Below are 18,704 nucleotides of genomic sequence, written 5' to 3' on the forward strand. Positions count from 1 at the left end.
TAGCAAAAAAATATATCACAATATTCCCAAATCCAGCGGCCGTGTTGCTTTGCCGAAATCTAACTTTGTACTCAGCACGTAGTACATTCCACTCTACGTAAGCACACATACATACGAAAACCGGCTGGATCCAATTCCAAACCGATGACCGCACACACAGAAATACCGTCACCAAACCAACTCCCAACTTGAAAAACTTCGAGTTTCGATCTTGAATTCTCGTCGCGCTTAATTATTCCAACACTAAACTGTCAACTGATGAAATAACTATCATCGTTAACAATTATCCACTACGAAAATCACCTCCAGTTAACGCAATGCGAAGAAAATTTAGAACTAGATACAACAAGGCGGCACGACATTCAAAATGTATGTATCGGCGAAGAGCGAACGAGTACGAGTGAATTTATAACTGAACAATCTCCTCAACGCGATGAACAAAGCAAACCGAAACGAGCTGCCAGACAATTTCGTTGCCAACTGCACCGCGAAAAAACTACTGACAAGAAATAGCCGTTTTTTGTTATTTCGTTCTTATCGTTCCGGAACGAAGACCCAGTGAACATTGACGAGCCGCATCTGTCCGATTATCGGATTGATTCAGCACAATCAGAGATGCCAAATATTTTCATAGAAAATCTGTATTACCCTCAATATTTATACCTTTTTATAATGAAATGATGTTGAGAGAATGATATCCCTACATGGTTTCAGAACGAGAAATTCAATGGACGTTCAATATACATTCACACTCAACAAAGACCAAATTAAATGCTTGTACAAGCAAAAAATAATATGGTACCCGTAAAAATGTACAACTTTACTTTAAAAAAGCTTCAAAACGTCATAGATATGATAAGAAAAAGTTTTGAATTAATTGGGAAAATATGCAGTCGAAAGCTTTTCTGATTTGGAAACAATTGTATTTAAAGCCGCATTTTTTTTCGATAAAAGTACAAACTTTTGAAATAACAGTGATATAACTCTTGAACGACCACGCTTCACAGAATCGGTACAGAGTATAAATCGTCGGTATAATTTTACAAAAATGACTAAATTCATTTGTACGTTCGTTTCGAAAAACTTTCTGCTTTGATGGTGCGCCATGGTGATGTTTCTTTTCGGTAAAATGTTTTGTGATTTCTTGTAGTTAAATTAATTAATACTGTGACGGTGGACCCTCCGTTACTTCGTCGCTTGGTAACTGCAGCAAGTAAGGGAACACGTCGAGCCGTCGTGATGGTAAGGCTGGCAACGCTGAGTCAGCGAGCCGTCAAAAAATTGAGAAGCAGAAGAAGAAAAACTAGAATAAGTAAAAGTTTGCAAGTGAAAAGACGCGATTAAAAGCCGTCTAAAATTTGTTAAAATCTATATACATATATTCCTAGAAATTTGAATTCAGTTATCAGTTATCTTAAATGTAAGTTAAAATCTACAATATTTACAATTGTCACTTTGCTATTTACACTATTTACAGTACGAAGATCGCAGATACAGATTTCGTTGATAAGACCCGTTAATTAATCCAAGCGGTTCACCAAATAATTGTAAGTAAACTAAAAGAAAATTGTTAAAACCTAACCTAAAATAAATATAATTGCAGTTGAAGCACAGACTAACAGACATGACAGTATGAGTAAATTCTTATAAAAATAATTTTTCGTGATGCACTAGTTCCACCTATATTGTACTGCGCGAACTATTTACTATCTGTACACCCCTTGTGGTATGTAAAAGTTTTTTACTAGTTGATTTCCCCTCGTTTGTCAACACCGATCAGCTGCTTGCAGGGATGCCTGATTTCATCAAAATATTTGAAAATGAATCGTCACAATAAATTATTGGATTACGTTGATAATATATTTAACTTTTTCGCGATGTTGGAAGGTAACCATTTATTTGACTCAACTCATCTAGACTATTTTTTATTGTGTTGGTAATTTTCACCCGAAATTAAGTGGCGGCAGACCAGAAGCAAGTAAATATTGTAACAAAACGGGTTCGATTTTGTATTGCGTTGGAGAATGAGAAGTAGGCACAATTATTTATATGGTTTTGGCAATATGTATTAAATCTGTATCCTGCATGAAATTCGCATGGACGTATACAAATTAATACATTACTGGTGATTCTGTATGAATGGCAACTCTGTTGGTAAATGAAAAAAATAAACACCGTCTAGATGACAGACAGGATGTTTTTGATAGGGTAACGTGGCGCCATCATGACGCATGTGAGTACTGTCCCAAATAAGGGAATATTCGAAATGACCGTTAAAATGATTGAAGAATCTAATTTGAGTGTCCTGTCTGTTAGTCTGTGGTTGAAGTATTCCGAATTAAAAACGTGTTTGCTGTCAAAGTTGGTGTTATCACCACCCCCACAAAATCTTCAAAATTATTTGCATTGTGGGCGGAATGATGGACGGACATCACGATACCACGGGATTCAATTGCAAGCGATGCAATCTTCCGGATTCAGCGGACAACCACATGGTTTCATGTGATAAGTGTCACGAGTGGGAACATTTTAAATGTGCCGGCGTAGATGAGAAAATCAAGGATAAACCGTATTCCTGCCGGAAATGTTCCGTTCAAGAAAATTCCACGCTATTGAAACCAACGGCGGAGAAAAAAGGTGCCTCAAAAGGAGCAAGCAGTAAGGCTGCATCGAAGCGCAGTAAAAAACCTGTACCGGCTGATCCTGCACCGAGTGTTACTTCCAGTGTCCGTGCGGCGATGGAATTGGAGCTAAAGCTGATAGAGGAAGAATGCTAGCTGAGGGAGAAAGAGCTCAATGAACAGGAAGAGCTACAAAAACTGAAGCTGGAGGAGGAACAGCGACAGCTGGAGGAACAGCGTGAGTTGCTGAAAAAAGAAGCTGCGTTACGTGAACGCAAATTACAAGAAGCTGCAATAATCAAGGCAAAGCAACAGTTAATTCGGCAGAAATCAATCGAAAAAAAGCGTGAACTTATGCAGCGGCTTGGTTCAAGTAGCAGTCAAATGGATGCGGAACTCGGTAGCGCGAAATTGGTAGAAAATTGGCTGAAAGGGCTTCCCCCTACAGATGAATCCGCTAATAGCTCGGTGAGCGGCAATGAACGTAGTCGTCTAGACAGTCTGCTAGTTCCCGAGGACAGGCCAGAATCTGTAGAACCAACCGTACCGTCTTCAGACGCTGTCGTCTCAACCCCCGCAGCTGTGTTCTCTTCCGCTGCTAGTGCAGACTGTGCCAGTGCATTTGTTGTACCGCCGAAGCGTAATGAACAAACAACAGATGGCACTGTATATACTCCCGGCAAAGTCAAACTTCAATCGGGAAACAAGTTTTATGTAAGTCCACAGCAAATCGCAGCGCGTCAAGTGATCGGAAAAGATCTGCCAGCATTCGGCGGTAACCCCGAGGAATGGCCGGCCTTTATTAGTTGCTTCGATCAAACAACAGCTGCTTGTGGGTACACAAATATTGAAAATCTTAATCGCCTTCAACGAGCGTTATACGGTCATGCAAAAGATACGGTGCGAAATCAGCTGTTTCTTCCTGAATGTGTGCCGCACGTCATCAAATCGTTGGAGAAAATGTACGGCAGACCGGAACTTCTAATTCGTACGCTGTTGGAGAAAATTCGTGGTCTTCAACCTCCAAAACATGAAAAGTTAGAAACACTGATGGAGTTTGGGATAGCAGTTAGGAATTTCGTTGGTCATCTTAAAGCAGCGCGACAGGATGCACATCTCACGAATCCGTCATTGATGCAGGAGCTGGTGGAGAAATTACCGGGGCAACTAAAGCTAGATTGGGCTATTTTCAAAAGCCAATATCAAACAGTCACACTCACTACTTTTGGCGAATTTACGGATTAACTAGTGGATGCTGCCACGGAAGTAACTTACGACTTGCCGTGTTTCAGAAGGCCACCCAAAATTGAAAAACAAAAGGTGAAGGAGAAAGTTTTTGTACAAGCGCATTCAACGGACTCATCGGCGAATCGAGATAGCAAACAGCAGCATGGCAAAACGTGCGCGATGTGTAATCTTAAAGGACATCGGATAATAGAATGTCATCGGTTCAAATCACTTTGCGTAAGCGAAAGGGTAAACGTTATTCAACAAAAAGGTTTGTGTAAGACTTGTCTTAACAATCACGGGAAATGGCCGTGCAAGTCCTGGAAAGGCTGTGCGGTAGAAGGCTGTCGGGAACGCCATAACACACTTCTCCATCCTGCGCCGTCTGTGAACGTTTCGGCAAGTCATGTCGGCAAGGGTGCGCAACAAATTCCACTGTTCCGTATCATTCCAGTAGTGCTTTTCGGTAAAGACCGATCGCAAACAGTATTTGCGTTTATCGACGAAGGATCTTCAATTACATTACTAGAAGAATCAGTCGCTAACCAGTTGGGAATCGCAGGAAAACCAGAACCGCTGACACTCCAGTGGACTGGAAACATGACGCGCGTCGAGCAAAACTCGCAGCAGGTGAAAATGGAAATAACAAGTAAACAAAACGAATTACGGCGAAGATCATTTCATGCTCGTACAGTTAGTTGTTTGGTTCTTCCGTCTCAATCGATGTGTTACCGAGAATTGTCACAACATTTTCCTCATCTTCGAGGACTTCCAATGGAAGATTATGAGCTGGTTCAGCCAAAATTGCTCATCGGATTAGACAATCTGAGCTTAACGGTGCCGCTTAAGCTACGCGAAGGGAAAAATAGCGAACCAGTAGCAGTCAAATGCCGACTTGGTTGGAGTATCTATGGTTGTGGATCATCTAAGCCGATTCAACGGTCAGTCGTCAATTTGCACGTCAGTGCATCTCCAGATCCAGATCGGTTGCTGAACGACCAGCTTCGCGAATACTTCGCAATCGAGAATACAGGAATCGCTATCCCGATCGAAAAACTTGAGTCAAAGGAAGACAATAGAGCGAGGCGAATTCTTACTGAAACAACGCGTCGCACGGGAAATCGTTTTGAAACCGGTTTACTTTGGCGGTCTGACGAGCCGAACTTTCCTGACAGTTTTCCGATGGCGATTCGGCGTCTTCGAGCGCTGGAACGTAAATTACAGAATGATCCGGCGATGAGTAAGCGTGTCAGTAGTCAAATAGCTGAATACTTACAAAAGGGGTATGCCCATAAGGCCTCCGAAGAAGAACTGCGTGGCATAGATGCGAAGCGCATCTGGTATTTGCCGCTTGGAATCGTTATCAATCCGAAGAAACCGTCGAAAGTACGTCTTGTTTGGGACGCGTCAGCGAAGGTGGAGGGAGTTTCGTTCAACTCAAGCTTACTAAAAGGACCCGATCGACGACACGACCTGCCACTCGTCTATCAAAACTGTATCGTAAATTTAACTACCCCTCAGTAACTGGAAATGTCAAATCGAAAACGCTAGTGAATTTTTTTTAAACTGGCAGCACAAGTTGATATATTTATTGATTTTGAATAACAGTCACCATAACCTTGGTAACTGCATATCGAAGGCAAGATGAATGTAAACAAAATAAATTTCAGATCGGTTATTATATTACGGAACATTTTAATGGATTTACCTGACTCGAGCGGAATGTAAAAATTGAGGAGTATGAGTTATGTCTTTTATAAAGCCAAGTTCAAAATTCAGGTCTTGACCTAAAACCGTTGTGTGAGAAGGAAGACATGGAAATGACCGACAATGAGCTGAGCGAGGCTAGTGCTCTGCGGTACCTGCATAACGTACGGTCAAATGATTTCTTTGTGGAATTCCACTAGTAATCCTCGAATAGTGGCCAACAAGGTGAAATACTGTTTCCACTGCTGCGCAATCAATCGACACAAAACAATTTTGACACCGGCATATTACCACAGACTAACAGACATGACAGTATGAGTAAATTCTTATAAAAAATAATTTTTCGTGATGCACTAGCTCCACCTATATTGTACTGCGCGAACTATTTACTATCTGTACACCCCTTGTGTTATGTAAAAGTTTTTATACTAGTTGGTTTCCCCTCGTTTGTCAACACCGATCAGCTGCTTGCAGGGATGCCTGATTTCATCAAAATATTTGAAAATGAATCGTCACCAGAGATGCCATTTATACAGATTTATCTGTATTATACAGATTTTTACATGCGCATACAGATTTAATACAGAGTACAAATTTCTTACAGATTTCTTAAATTTAATACAGATTTATACAGATTTCACCAAAAGTATTAAGGAAAAAATTAAACTATCTATTAGTATTTGAGCTATCTATTAATATTTGATTGCAATGACGAGATAAACGTTTAGGAATCAACGTACAAATCACTTTTTAAAATATATATTTTTTGTGCAGATATTTAATGAAGAACACTGAAATCCATTTATATTAAAATTTGTAACTAAATTGAACTTAAAAGTTAGACAAGTCTTGGCATCATGAAACATTATTGCCAGACTGACAGTTGTATTATCTGACTCGACGTTGCATATTGGGTTTTGGAAATCCATCTCAACTTATGAAGTGAACATTTTCAAATTAGGCAAGTATATGGCACCATAATTCAATTGTTGTTGATAGGAAAAAACTATAAAATTTCGTCGATGAATATAATATAAGATATGAAATTTAATCTACCACTCTATAACCATAATCTATTGGAGTAACACCTTTTAACATAATTGTATTGTAGAAATTTCATTTTATTAGCGAATACAGATAAATACAGATATTTTATACGAATCAATACAGATTTTCAATGAAAATATCCGGCATCTCTGATCGTCACAATAAATTATTGGATTACGTTGATAATATATTTAACTTTTTCGCGATGTTGGAAGGTAACCATTTATTTGACTCAACGTTGTTCATCTAGACTATTTTTTATTGTGTTGGTAGTTTTCACCCGAAATTAAGTGGCGGCAGACCAGAAGCAAGTAAATATTGTAACAAAACGGGTTCGATTTTGTCTTGCGTTGGAGGATGAGAAGTAGGCACAATTATGTATATAGTTTTGGCAATATGTATTAAATCTGTATCCTGCATGAAATTCGCATGGACGTATACAAATCAATACATTACAGGTAATTCTGTATGCATGGCAACTCTGTTGGTAAATGGAAAAAAAAACAGTCTAGATGACAGACAGGATGTTTTTGATAGGGTAACGTGGCGCCATCATGACACATGTGAGTACTGTCCCAAATAAAGGAATATTCGAAATGAGCGTTAAAATGATTGAAGAATCTAATTTGAGTGTCCTGTCTGTTAGTCTGTGATATTACACCGAATCCTACTACGTAGAAAAGCTAGCAGTTGAAGTGTACGGATGAATCACTGGAAGCAGATCATTGCCCTCGTTCGTTGGTTTCATCCATTGTTTCGATTAAATTCCGAAAATCGAGTGCATTTAAAGGCATTTCTGCTTAATTTGGACAAAGTTTAACACTAATAAAACTATTCCACGCTTTCAAAACATGTTTATTTGTTTTGGGGTTCCTTGGTAACTAGTCCATAGCAACTTAAACAGTGTTGCTCGAGAAGATTATTTTTATCATTTACAAGGGGTCGCTAGATTTGTGGTAACTGGCGGTGAATCGTTCGCGAACAGTTTTAATGCTGATTTTTCTTCGGAGTGCCTGGTCGTGTCGTCGACCCGATCTTCTAACTCCACTTCCAAAAGTTCTCAGTCGTTTCCGTCAGTTTCCGGTGGCCGTCAGCGGAGACATTAGAGAAATGTTTCACCAGATCAAAATCCGTCATCCCGATTCTCAATCTCAGCGTTTTCTATGGAGAGATTCTCCGTCAGATAATCCAACGGTGTACATAATGGACGTATGCACGTTTGGTTCGACCTGCTCGCCGACATCAGCGCAACACGTGAAAAATACAAACGCTCGAGAGTACGAAGAGAAATTCCCGCGCGCATGTGAAGTAATTTTAAATAGCCACTACGTGGACGATCTGCTGGAAAGCTTTCGCACAGTTAAGGAAGCAATCGATGTCATAAACGACGTGAAAACTGTACATTCGCTGGGCGGGTTCGAGATAAGAAATTTTCTGTCCAACAAGGTAGAGGTTTTGCAAGGCATCGGCGAAATCTCGGCTAGTGCAACGAAAGATCTACTACTGGAGCGCGAGAGCACAACAGAATCTGTCCTGGGTATGAGATGGATTCCGTCAGAAGACATGTTCACGTATACGTTCGTTCCCCGAAGTGACTTGCAGTCAATTCTTGCCGATGGTTATATTCCAACAAAACGCGAAGTGTTAAAGGTGGTTATGAGCTTGTTTGACCCTTTAGGACTGTTAGCGATCTTTCTCGTCCATGGCAAGGTCTTAATACAGGACTGCTGGGCGGCTGGGTTGGCCTGGGACGATCCAATAAATGAAGATCTCTGTGAACGTTGGCGACGATGGACGAAATTCTTTCCATCTTTAGACACACTGCGAATTCCACGTTGTTATTTTCGATCTCCACCGACGGACGATACAAGTTCCCTTCAGCTTCACGTTTTCGTCGACGCCAGTGAAGTCGCATGTTCGTGCGTAGCTTATTTCCGCCTACAGATCAGAAGCGACATTTAAATAGCTTTAGTAGCCGCTAAGACAAAAATTGCTCCTCTTAAATCTATCCCGAAGCTGGAACTGAAAGCCGCTGTATTAGGCGTTCGACTGTTGGAATTCGTGCAAAACTCACATTCGTATTCGATTAAAGAAAGATTTCTCTGGAGTGATTCATCTACCGTTCTTGCGTGGATCCAGTCCGACCACCGCCGATATCCCAAGTTTGTGGCCGTCCGGGTTGGAGAAATACTGATGGCAAGCGACCAGCGCGAATGGAGATGGCTGCCTTCCAAGATGAATATTGCCGATGCGGCCACCAAATGGAAATCTGATCCTGATCTTGGGCATACAAGTTCCTGGTTTGCGGGACCGAACTTTCTACGGGAAAAAGAAGAAACCTGGCCTGGACAGCGACGATTTACAACCACGTTGGCAGAAGTTAAAGCATCTATGGTACATACGACTTTCGATCCTATGTTGGATGTTACTCGTTTTGGTAGTTGGACAAAATTACTGCGAACAACAGCCTACGTTTTGCGTTTCATCGGAAACCTGCGCCGGAAGAAAGCTAGAATTGCTCTGGAGATGCACATCTTCACTCAAGAAGAATTGAAGAAGGCGGAAGAAATCCTATGGAAGCTGGCTCAACAAGAATCGTTTTCGACAGAGGTTCATGTTCTACGAAGTACACAAGGACCCCCGGAATCTCGTCATGCTGTTGTTGCCAAATCGAGCCCCCTGTACGGTATGTGGCCCTTTATGGACGAGAAGGGAGTCGTTCGAAAACGTGACAGAATTGGTGCAGCACCATTTGCACCATTCGAAGCTAAGTTTCCAGTTATTTTGCCCAAACAACACCTTATCTCATATCTAATTGTAGACTGGTATCATCGCCGTTTCCGCCATGCCAACCGAGAAACCATCGTTAACGAAATGCGACAGCGTTTCGAGATCCCGAGACTACGAGAACTGATTAAAAGAGTGACGAACAACTGTGTCTGGTGTCGCGTCGCAAAAGCAACGCCAAAACCTCCGCCGATGGCTTCTTTTCCGGCAATCCGTTTGACACCATTCGTAAAACCTTTCTCCTTTGTTGGTCTGGACTATTTCGGGCCAGTGTTGGTAAAAGTCGGTAGAAACCAGGTTAAGCGCTGGGTAGCTTTATTCACCTGCCTTACCGTGCGAGCAGTGCACCTCGAGGTGGTCTACAGTCTCACAACCGAGGCTTGTATCATGGCGGTGAGACGTTTCATTTCTCGAAGAGGTCCTCCGGCAGAGTTCCATTCGGATAACGGAACGTGTTTTGTAGGCGCTAACAATATCCTGAAAAGGGAAATCGAGATGCGCAATCAAGCTCTTGCAGAAACTTTCACGAATGCTGAGACAAGGTGGAGATTCACCCCACCCGCTACGCCACACATGGGCGGCGTATGGGAGCGGTTAGTTCGTTCGGTTAAAACGGCGATCGGTACGTTGTTAGATGCACCACGCAAACCCGATGATGAAACGTTACTCACGATTCTATGCGAAGCCGAAATGATGATCAACAGTAGACCTCTCACTTACGTGCCACTAGAATCTGCGGAACAAGAAGCTCTAACGCCAAATCACTTCTTGTTAGGAAGCTCGAACGGGAAGAAGATTCTAACGACAGTGCCAGTAGACCGTGGAGAGACACTCCGTAGCAGCTGGAACCTAGCGCGGCATTTGTGCGACGAGTTTTGGAAGCGTTGGGTGAAAGAATACTTGCCGGTGATTACGCGTCGGTGTAAATGGTTCGACGAAGTAAAGGATATTGCAGTAGGAGACCTAGTTGTGGTGGTGAGCGGAACGGCGAGAAACCAGTGGGTGCGTGGGCGTGTAATCAATGTGGTTCCCGGACAGGATGGCCGTGTTCGTCAAGCTTGGGTTCAAACACCGACAGGTGTACTCAAGCGAGCGGTAGTGAACTTGGCGGTATTGGACGTTATGAAGAAAGGTAAATCCGAGTCTTCAGAAGAGAACCATCACCAGGATTTACGGGCGGGGGATTGTGACGGTGGACCCTCCGTTACTTCGTCGCTTGGTAACTGCAGCAAGTAAGGGAACACGTCGAGCCGTCGTGATGGTAAGGCTGGCAACGCTGAGTCAGCGAGCCGTCAAAAAATTGAGAAGCAGAAGAAGAAAAACTAGAATAAGTAAAAGTTTGCAAGTGAAAAGACGCGATTAAATGCCGTCTAAAATTTGTTAAAATCTATATACATATATTCCTAGAAATTTGAATTCAGTTATCAGTTATCTTAAATGTAAGTTAAAATCTACAATATTTACAATTGTCACTTTGCTATTTACACTATTTACAGTACGAAGATCGCAGATACAGATTTCGTTGATAAGACCCGTTCATTAATCCAAGCGGTTCACCAAATAATTGTAAGTAAACTAATGTCGTTTTCGCTTGAGAAAACTGAAACTGACCCGGGGTAGTTTCATCAAACAAACACTTTTCACGAAACTATGTTGATTTCGCACTTAGCAACGGGGGTTTGATCAAACCTGATATTAAAATCAGGTTCGAAACTGACTCGATTTTCAGTTCAACAACGTTAAAACTAGGTCGAAACTAGCTTCAAACAAACGATTTGACAGCAGTTAGAGTGGAAACTGGGTTAGGTTTGGTATCAAGCGAAAACGACATAAAAGAAAATTGTTAAAACCTAACCTAAAATAAATATAATTGCAGTTGAAGCATTCCGAATTAAAAACTTGTTTGCTGTCGAAGTTGGTGTTATCACCACCCCCACAAAGACTTTATTATTTTTTGTATGGCGAAACTGGCCCCTTCCGAAATCGAATACATTTATCGATTGATTTGATATATACTATTTACACATTCAGTTTTCATACATATTATAAAACCCTGTTTTGATCTACCTAGTGGTGTAATGATGTCTTTGTAACTCTTGGTAATATTAACAACTTATGCAGGTTCGTTTTAATAAATTTTGACTAGTATTGCCAGTACATTAATAAAGCCTACCTACAGTGGCCTACCGAGGAAATTTGGCGCCCAGGGCAAAATAAGAGATTTGCCACCTCCATCGTTGATTTATTGAGCAAAACATAAACAAAGCTGAACTCCATATCAGGAAACATGACTTGGGCGAGCAAAAAACAAAAAAGGTCCAAAGGATTGGTTTGCCGCCACCCTAAAAACGTTGGGCCCAGGGCGAGTGCCCCCTTTTTCTCAGAACCATGTTTTTTTCAACTGGATGTCACTCGTATTCCAAAACTATTGCACGTAGATCGTTAGATGTCTCTCTATAATGAGAACTACAACCAAAAATATTCATTATTGTGTAATAGTTAAGGTTATTAACAACTAAAAGTGCATAAAGAAGGTCGTAAATCGAGAAACGGACGCCATTTTGTTATTTATCGATGGAAATTTTTCATTTTAGTTCCGACATTGTCAATTTGATACTGTTTAGCTTTTTACTTTTCAATGATTGGTTACCAAGAAATTATGACACCACCAACAAATCGAACAAGTTTAATATATGTATTTTTTGTAAAAATAGAGTTTTAAAATATTGCTCGATTGTTACTTTGAGTACAGGCAAAATATTCACTATAAAGATTTTGTTACTAACGCAATAAAATAAATGCTCTCGTATGGTTTTCACGGAAACATACAAAATTTTTGATATATGAATGAACGGCTCAGGAGAACTAGTTCTTTCGGTAAAATTGTCTCGATCTGAAGTAATCTATTACCGGTACCATGATTTTTTAATCATGAAATCATGAACCATGCCTTCTTGTGAAATTTCATAAGCATAATGATTGATATCATGAAAATTTTCATGAAATATGTGTTATTGTGCATGATATCAATCATTTTGCTCATGAAATCATGACTTATTATTCATGATAGACATTATTTATGATTTCATTGTAAAAACATGTGTAACTCCGCTGCCTTTAATCAAATTTTACGCGAATTTCCTGCTTCTGCTGCACATGTTTACTAAGGACTAGGAAGACAAACGCGTGCACACCTCGGAAGCATTTTCGGTTATGGTGACTCGGTTCGGCTGGACTTTTGGTGTAGGATTAGTTTTATAACTCATCAAACGAAGCACTCAAGACTTCTACGTCGTCGCTTAAACGATGTGTCTCTAGAATATTTACATCAAGCTTATGCGCAGTATTCTGGTGTTCTTAAATACGAAGTTACAATTGCTCTCATCAACTAACATGTTTCGCAAAATAGATGCGTTTAATGACATCGATTGACCAATTGTTTTAGAAACAAATCATCGCATACAATGCGGCCATAACACTTCCATGGATAGTCGTTATCACCGTTTCAATAGTGAATATCTTCATTTGAATTGAAAATATTGTTAGGCATTAGTGTATAGGTTCATAGACAATATCTACACGATAAGCTAACTCTAATCGAAGACAATAAGAAAACATGAACTATCTAATACTTAACAATTTGGAGAACTCATTATTCTGTTTCGAAACTGGAAGTCGGAACAAAGAAATCTATGGAACCCTCAGACCTTTCATTTGAATTTATTCTTTCATTTATGAAAATCGTCCTAGTCATCCCTGGGAAATCTATGCATGCTCAATTTTTGTATATGGTCGTCAATAAAATATATCAATTGTCGTGGTGCTGGATTTTCTTGAATTATATAAAGCTAAGACAATACCTAACCACTGATTTCTTATTCTTTATTCGTTGTTCTTCTTTTCGTTATCTTAGCCATGCTGAAAATATTTCATTTACCAGGTTACGTGATTAAAGAATTCAATTTGAGTGTCCTGTCTGTTTGTCTGTGCTCGAAGTCCGCGAGTTTAGACTTTTTCAACTCTGCCTGAAAATATTTGAAATTTTTACCAGGTATCTATTTGTTCGTAACATTTAAGAGCTGAATATCTCGGTAATATGATGTCGTTGTTTACGAGTGCCTGCACGCAACCTTGAGTAGTTCAATGAGGAGTTTACCCTTCGGGAATAAAAAAGATAATGATTCGAGTTAGGAAGCTTCGTTACTCAATTGTTTTTGTTGATGACTTTTATTGTAGGTGTTAGGTATAAAATATTTGTTTCCATCAATGAAATTAGTAGAGCACTTGAGCGCCAACCATTTATTTGCTAGCTTTGAATCAAAGCTTTTTGCTAATACACAATGTTAGATTTTAAAAGGCTGCAAATTTAGCTTAGTTCACATCGAGTATACTAGCCCACAACGCTGGCCGGTTCGGATTAGAAGTCGATCAGCAGTTGCAGGAAATGATTTAAACTGTTTTATTCTGCCACTCATCATCCTGTTCTTCTTTGTGATCGCTGCTATCCGAATTTTTTGATTTTCGCTTTCCATTCTGCAGATTCCCTTTACTTTCAGCGGAGTTATTTCTATGTGGATGTTCTGATTGATACAAATTGCAATTGAATCCCTCGATAGCGCTGCTACTGATTGGAATGTAGGACGAGTCGGAGGCGATTTTAGTGAGTAACGATGTGTCGAAATTCGTACTTGGTCAGAATTTCAGATCCTGCAAAAATATGAAAGCGCAATTTAATATACTAAACACAATTCATTTTGAATGGCATACCTTAATAGCTTGAGGAAGATCGGGTAATTTAATATCTTTTATTTGTTGAGGAAGATTCATACTTTTGACAGCACTAACCGCCCTCGCCGGAGCGGCTGACAAACCAGCTTCTTGCTTTTGTAGTTTATTTTGTTCCTCAATTCGAGCTAATATGTCCGACATATTCGTCTGAAGTACCATTCCGCCCATAACCAACTCAGATAGAATGTGATGAACGGCATCGGCGTGGAAAATTAGATCTAACTCACAAACGTTTTCAAAGCACTTATCCAACGTTTCAACAAAAACCTGTATAAGATCTAGGATGCCAAGTTCACTTTCAGATGAATCTACACAAAAGACAAAGTACAACGTAGCGTAGTGCCTGTAGATAAGCTTGTAATCTGATCCACCGATTAAACTAAGGCAAAAGAGTAGAACATTAGTTTTATTGATAGTAATAACACGAACCAGTTATGAATTTACCTGCCTCCCTCGAGAAAATTACATACGTTGTCATCCCGTTTCGATACTAACTGAAACGTTTCTTTAATTATCTGCTGCTGCATGTCCTCGTTCTATTATTGACATCAATTTGCGTTTAAAGTAAACAGGAATATGATACATATAAAATATTGATTTCTCATCTGTTAACGATTCACAAAGGTAGATGATTACTTACGAAATATTGGTAAAATTTAGACAGTCGCGGTTTTCCATGATTGTTGAATACTAAAATGGCTTTAATCATCGTCTCCGCGAAAATCTTAAAATCTAGAAAGCAATGTAGAAGTGCAATCAAAAACTTAACAATAATTGCCGTAAACAGTGACTTCACACTCTTATTCGCGTATTGAAATTATTATTGTGCAGCTTTCCCGAATTATGGAAACGTCAACTTGTATCAAATAACTATACTCATAATAATTATAGTGTGGCGGACCGACAATCCACACATAACACTAAGTAACAATAAAATGAGTAAATTTGTACATGTACCTGGAAGACAGAACAGAAATATTTTGACCTCTGGAAAATTGTACGCCAACCGAATACAAAAAACTGTAACAAAACAATACGATTACTTATTGTTACCAAGCTTTGATTTTATGTTTTGGGACAAATTTCAAATAAAAATGTTAGAGATGCAGCACTATTCCTTAAATTAAGATCAAATGAACAAGACAGAAACGCTCCATTACCGACGACACGACCAGGCACTCCGAAGAAAAATCAGCATTAAAACTGTTTGCTAACGATTTACCACCAGTTACCACAAATCTAGCGACCCCTTGTAAATGATAAAAATAATCTTCTCGAGCAACACTGTTTAAGTTGCTATGGACTAGTTGCCAAGGAACCCCAAAACAAATAAACATGTTTTGAAAGCGGTGGAATAGTTCTATTAGTGTTCGGTTGATTGCGCAGCAGTGTAAACAGTATTTCACCTTGTTGGCCACTATTCGAGGATTACTAGTGGAATTTCACAAAGAAATCATTTTACCGTACGTTATGTAGGTACCGCAGAGCACTAGCCTCGCTCAGCTCGTTGCCGGTCATTTCCATGTCTTCCTCATTGGTTTGCGCTGATCTGTTATCACACAACGGTTTCAAGTCAGCAGTGAGTTATGCATCCCAATGTCCCTAAGACCTGAATTTTAAACTTGCCTTTATAGAAGACATAGCTCATACTCCTCAATTTTTACATTACGCTCGAGGCTGGTAAATCCATTTAAATGTTCCGTAATATAATAACCGATCTGAAATTCATTTTGTTTACATTCATCTTGCCTTCGATATGCAGTAACCAAGGTTATGGTGACTGTTATTCAAAATCAATAATATATGCACTTGTGCTGCCAGTTTGAAAAAATTCACTTGCGTTTTCGATTTGACATCTCCAGTTACTGAGGGGTAGTTAAATTTACGATACAGTTTGGATAGACGAGTGGCAGGTCGTGTCGTCGCCATTACTGTGAATATTTCTCAAAACAAAGATAAACTCATACGATCCATTGAAAAATGTTAGGTCAGTAATCGTGAACCAGCTGTTTTAGTAATGATATAATTTTATTACACGAGAATTATCTTTATCATTTAAAATGATGACTAAGTAATGATATTTCAAATTTGCATAGAAATTTCGTCATTACTGCACCATACACGTTCATTAAAATGATATTATTTTTCAGAAATGACACTTAATGATCGTGTAAAGTCCGCTATTGAGCCTTTTAAAAAATCGTTGACTAGTTCCGGTAAAATGCCATGGAAACAATATAAATTAGAAAGGAAGCAAACATATGAAGACAAACACGAAAAAAGGTCCTAAGTGCAAATGACAATTTCTCTTTGTTTACTTTCTCTTTCGAGTATTACAGTCCAATCAGCAATATTTCCATTTAACACTTCACATAGGATAATAGTAAAAACCATAAACTTTCGATATGCACTGTAGAATTTGTTGGAAATTACTGGAATTTGCCGTAATAATTGAAAGAGAATGTAAACCAAGAGAAACTGTCATTTGCACTTGGGACCTTTTCTAATGTTCATCGAGATATGTTTACATTCAACACATAATGATTTATTGTTTCAATTGACTTTAATCAGACCCTGTCAGTTTGAAGCGAAATCAATCTTCAGTTCGCCATCGCACGGCATCACTTTCAAGATATCATGCCAATTGTATGGGTGCGCAGTGCTGATATTTTTACGCGCACGAATTTGACATTTCTCTTCCCTACTTCTATGTACAAAATTCGATGCGGACTCTCCTGAGAGCGCCATGCTCGCAAAAAAAAAGATGTTTCCAATGATTTTTTCGGGAAATGTGAGAACTGGATATCGTGTTAATACGATGCTTTTGCTTTAATGCTTCCCGCTTGTGAGGTAATCTGCCAACCGTCAGAAGGCTGGCTGCATTCCGGCTGCTGTCAAAATTGTCCAGGCGAAATTGCGTCATTATCTCGCCGTACGTGTCTTGTTTATTTCCCTCCTCTTTCTTTTTTCGTTTTTTTATTCGACTTCATTTGATATTCATCAATCCCGCATGTACGTACAAAAAACGAATCTTGAGACGAGATAAATGAGATTGAAAAATGGGTATGTTTGGTAGTGAGAAAGAAATGTTATTGGCAATAACATTTTCCATGATTAGTATAGGGTAACAGAGGTATTTTGGCCCACTTTAGGATTGATTTTATTTTGGCCCACTTTGTACAAATATCCACCAAATGTTGTGATATCTTTGAAAAGCCCTTCCAAAATAGGTAATTTAATATGATAGGCATCAAATTGATGCAACATGGGTTACTTAACATGGATAAAATCCGATAAAATCGATAAAGTTTGTTAGGTGGGCCAAAATATATGAAGTGGCCAAAATACCTCTGTTACCCTATATGAAGGGCAATAACTTATTGCCTTTCGTGTGTATCTTTTATTGAAAAAAAAACCAAGACGCTTAAAATGTAGAACCGATTCAAAACGGTTCTGCCAATCTTGTATGGCAGGAATCCGACTGAAAAGAACCGTTAATAATCGCTAGGCGAAATTCTCTGCCGGAAACGGTTGTTGCATTGTTGCCAGACTTTTGCCGGAATCCTGGCAAAATTCCGACAAAAATGGCCGGCACACACAGCCAGCCGTCTGGGGGGGAAATCTGCCCGCCGCGTACAAGTGGGTTGCACGTGAATCAGTCGTCTATTTTCATCAGAGATGCCATTTATACAGATTTATCTGTATTATACAGATTTTTACATACGCATACAGAATACAGATTTCCTAAATTTAATACGAATCTCCCAAAAAGCAAAATAAAAACTTTTTCGTATGAGCAATCTATTAGTATTTGATTGCAGTGACGAGAATCAAAATCTTTATCTCATTGAATCTACCATTCTACAGCCATAATATGTTGGAATAACATCTTTTAACATTTTAAATTTAATTTTATTAGTGAATACAGATAAATACAGATTTTTTATAGAGAATAATACAGATTTCCTATGAAAATATCTGGCATCTCTGATTTTCATCAATGAGAAAATTAACTTTTTACCCAGCATGGACTATTTTTCGATTGTCGTCTTTAGATGTATTTCGAGTGGGTACATATGAAATGTCAAATAGCTGAGACAAAAACCATTAGGAATAAATATTGGCTAATGTCGTTTTCGTTTGACGAAAAATTGAGCGGAATCATTTTAGTTTCTTCAGAATTGGTTAATGATTTTTAATTTCAAGTATTTCGCGAAAGAATTTCTATCCGTACTTTGTCGACTCGACGTAGCCACACAGCGAGGTTTTCGCTTGTAGTCCAGTGCAAAGAATAGGACTATAAACGAAAATTAACTGACAATGTATAGTTGCTGTGCCATCAATCGGCATCATCTCAAATGAGGTGACGCCAACCAGAACGAAAAAGTTTCTTCGAATCATTTTCACAGAACTGGAACGTTGATGTGAACGAACCCGATATAAAAATTCAAAATTCTCCCCAATTTTACTTTAATGGTGAACTATATTCAAATCTGAAATATACGGTTTGACGGCAGAGACGTTCAA

General features: G+C 39.3%; 2 protein-coding genes across 2 annotated transcripts; one reads left to right on the forward strand and one right to left on the reverse strand.

Moving 5' to 3' along the window:
* The first annotated feature begins 2,417 nt into the window (after positions 1 to 2,417).
* On the forward strand, positions 2,418 to 10,625 carry LOC131434269 (uncharacterized). Its single transcript, XM_058600933.1, has 5 exons — positions 2,418 to 2,726; positions 2,805 to 3,784; positions 3,914 to 5,234; positions 7,680 to 8,517; positions 8,569 to 10,625. The coding sequence occupies exons 1-5, from the start codon at positions 2,418 to 2,420 to the stop codon at positions 10,623 to 10,625; spliced, it is 5,505 nt and encodes a 1,834-aa protein (XP_058456916.1).
* Positions 10,626 to 13,656: 3,031 nt separating this feature from the next.
* Positions 13,657 to 15,042, reverse strand: LOC131438052 (AP-3 complex subunit sigma-2). The gene is made up of 4 exons (XM_058607832.1): positions 14,818 to 15,042; positions 14,622 to 14,713; positions 14,157 to 14,556; positions 13,657 to 14,096 (listed from the first exon to the last, which is right to left on the reverse strand). The coding sequence occupies exons 1-4, from the start codon at positions 14,884 to 14,886 to the stop codon at positions 14,082 to 14,084; spliced, it is 576 nt and encodes a 191-aa protein (XP_058463815.1). The 5' UTR covers positions 14,887 to 15,042; the 3' UTR covers positions 13,657 to 14,081.
* Positions 15,043 to 18,704: the final 3,662 nt, after the last annotated feature.

This window comes from Malaya genurostris, chromosome 3 (assembly GCF_030247185.1).
Source record: "Malaya genurostris strain Urasoe2022 chromosome 3, Malgen_1.1, whole genome shotgun sequence".
NCBI lineage: Eukaryota > Metazoa > Arthropoda > Insecta > Diptera > Culicidae > Malaya > Malaya genurostris.

What these genes read in the sequence shown, in the direction of transcription:
- LOC131434269 (XM_058600933.1), top strand. Translation starts at nt 2,418, where the DNA reads ATGATGGACGGACATCACGATACCACGGGATTCAATTGCAAGCGATGC. An exon ending in CTGGTGGAGAAATTACCGGG is followed by an intron (nt 3,785 to 3,913) that starts GCAACTAAAGCT and finishes GCCGTGTTTCAG; the next exon opens with AAGGCCACCCAAAATTGAAA. An exon ending in CGACGCCAGTGAAGTCGCAT is followed by an intron (nt 8,518 to 8,568) that starts GTTCGTGCGTAG and finishes ACATTTAAATAG; the next exon opens with CTTTAGTAGCCGCTAAGACA.
- LOC131438052 (XM_058607832.1), bottom strand. Translation starts at nt 14,886, where the DNA reads ATGATTAAAGCCATTTTAGTATTCAACAATCATGGAAAACCGCGACTG. An exon ending in CTAAATTTTACCAATATTTC is followed by an intron (nt 14,714 to 14,817) that starts GTAAGTAATCAT and finishes TGTCAATAATAG; the next exon opens with AACGAGGACATGCAGCAGCA. An exon ending in AATTTTCTCGAGGGAGGCAG is followed by an intron (nt 14,557 to 14,621) that starts GTAAATTCATAA and finishes CTTTTGCCTTAG; the next exon opens with TTTAATCGGTGGATCAGATT.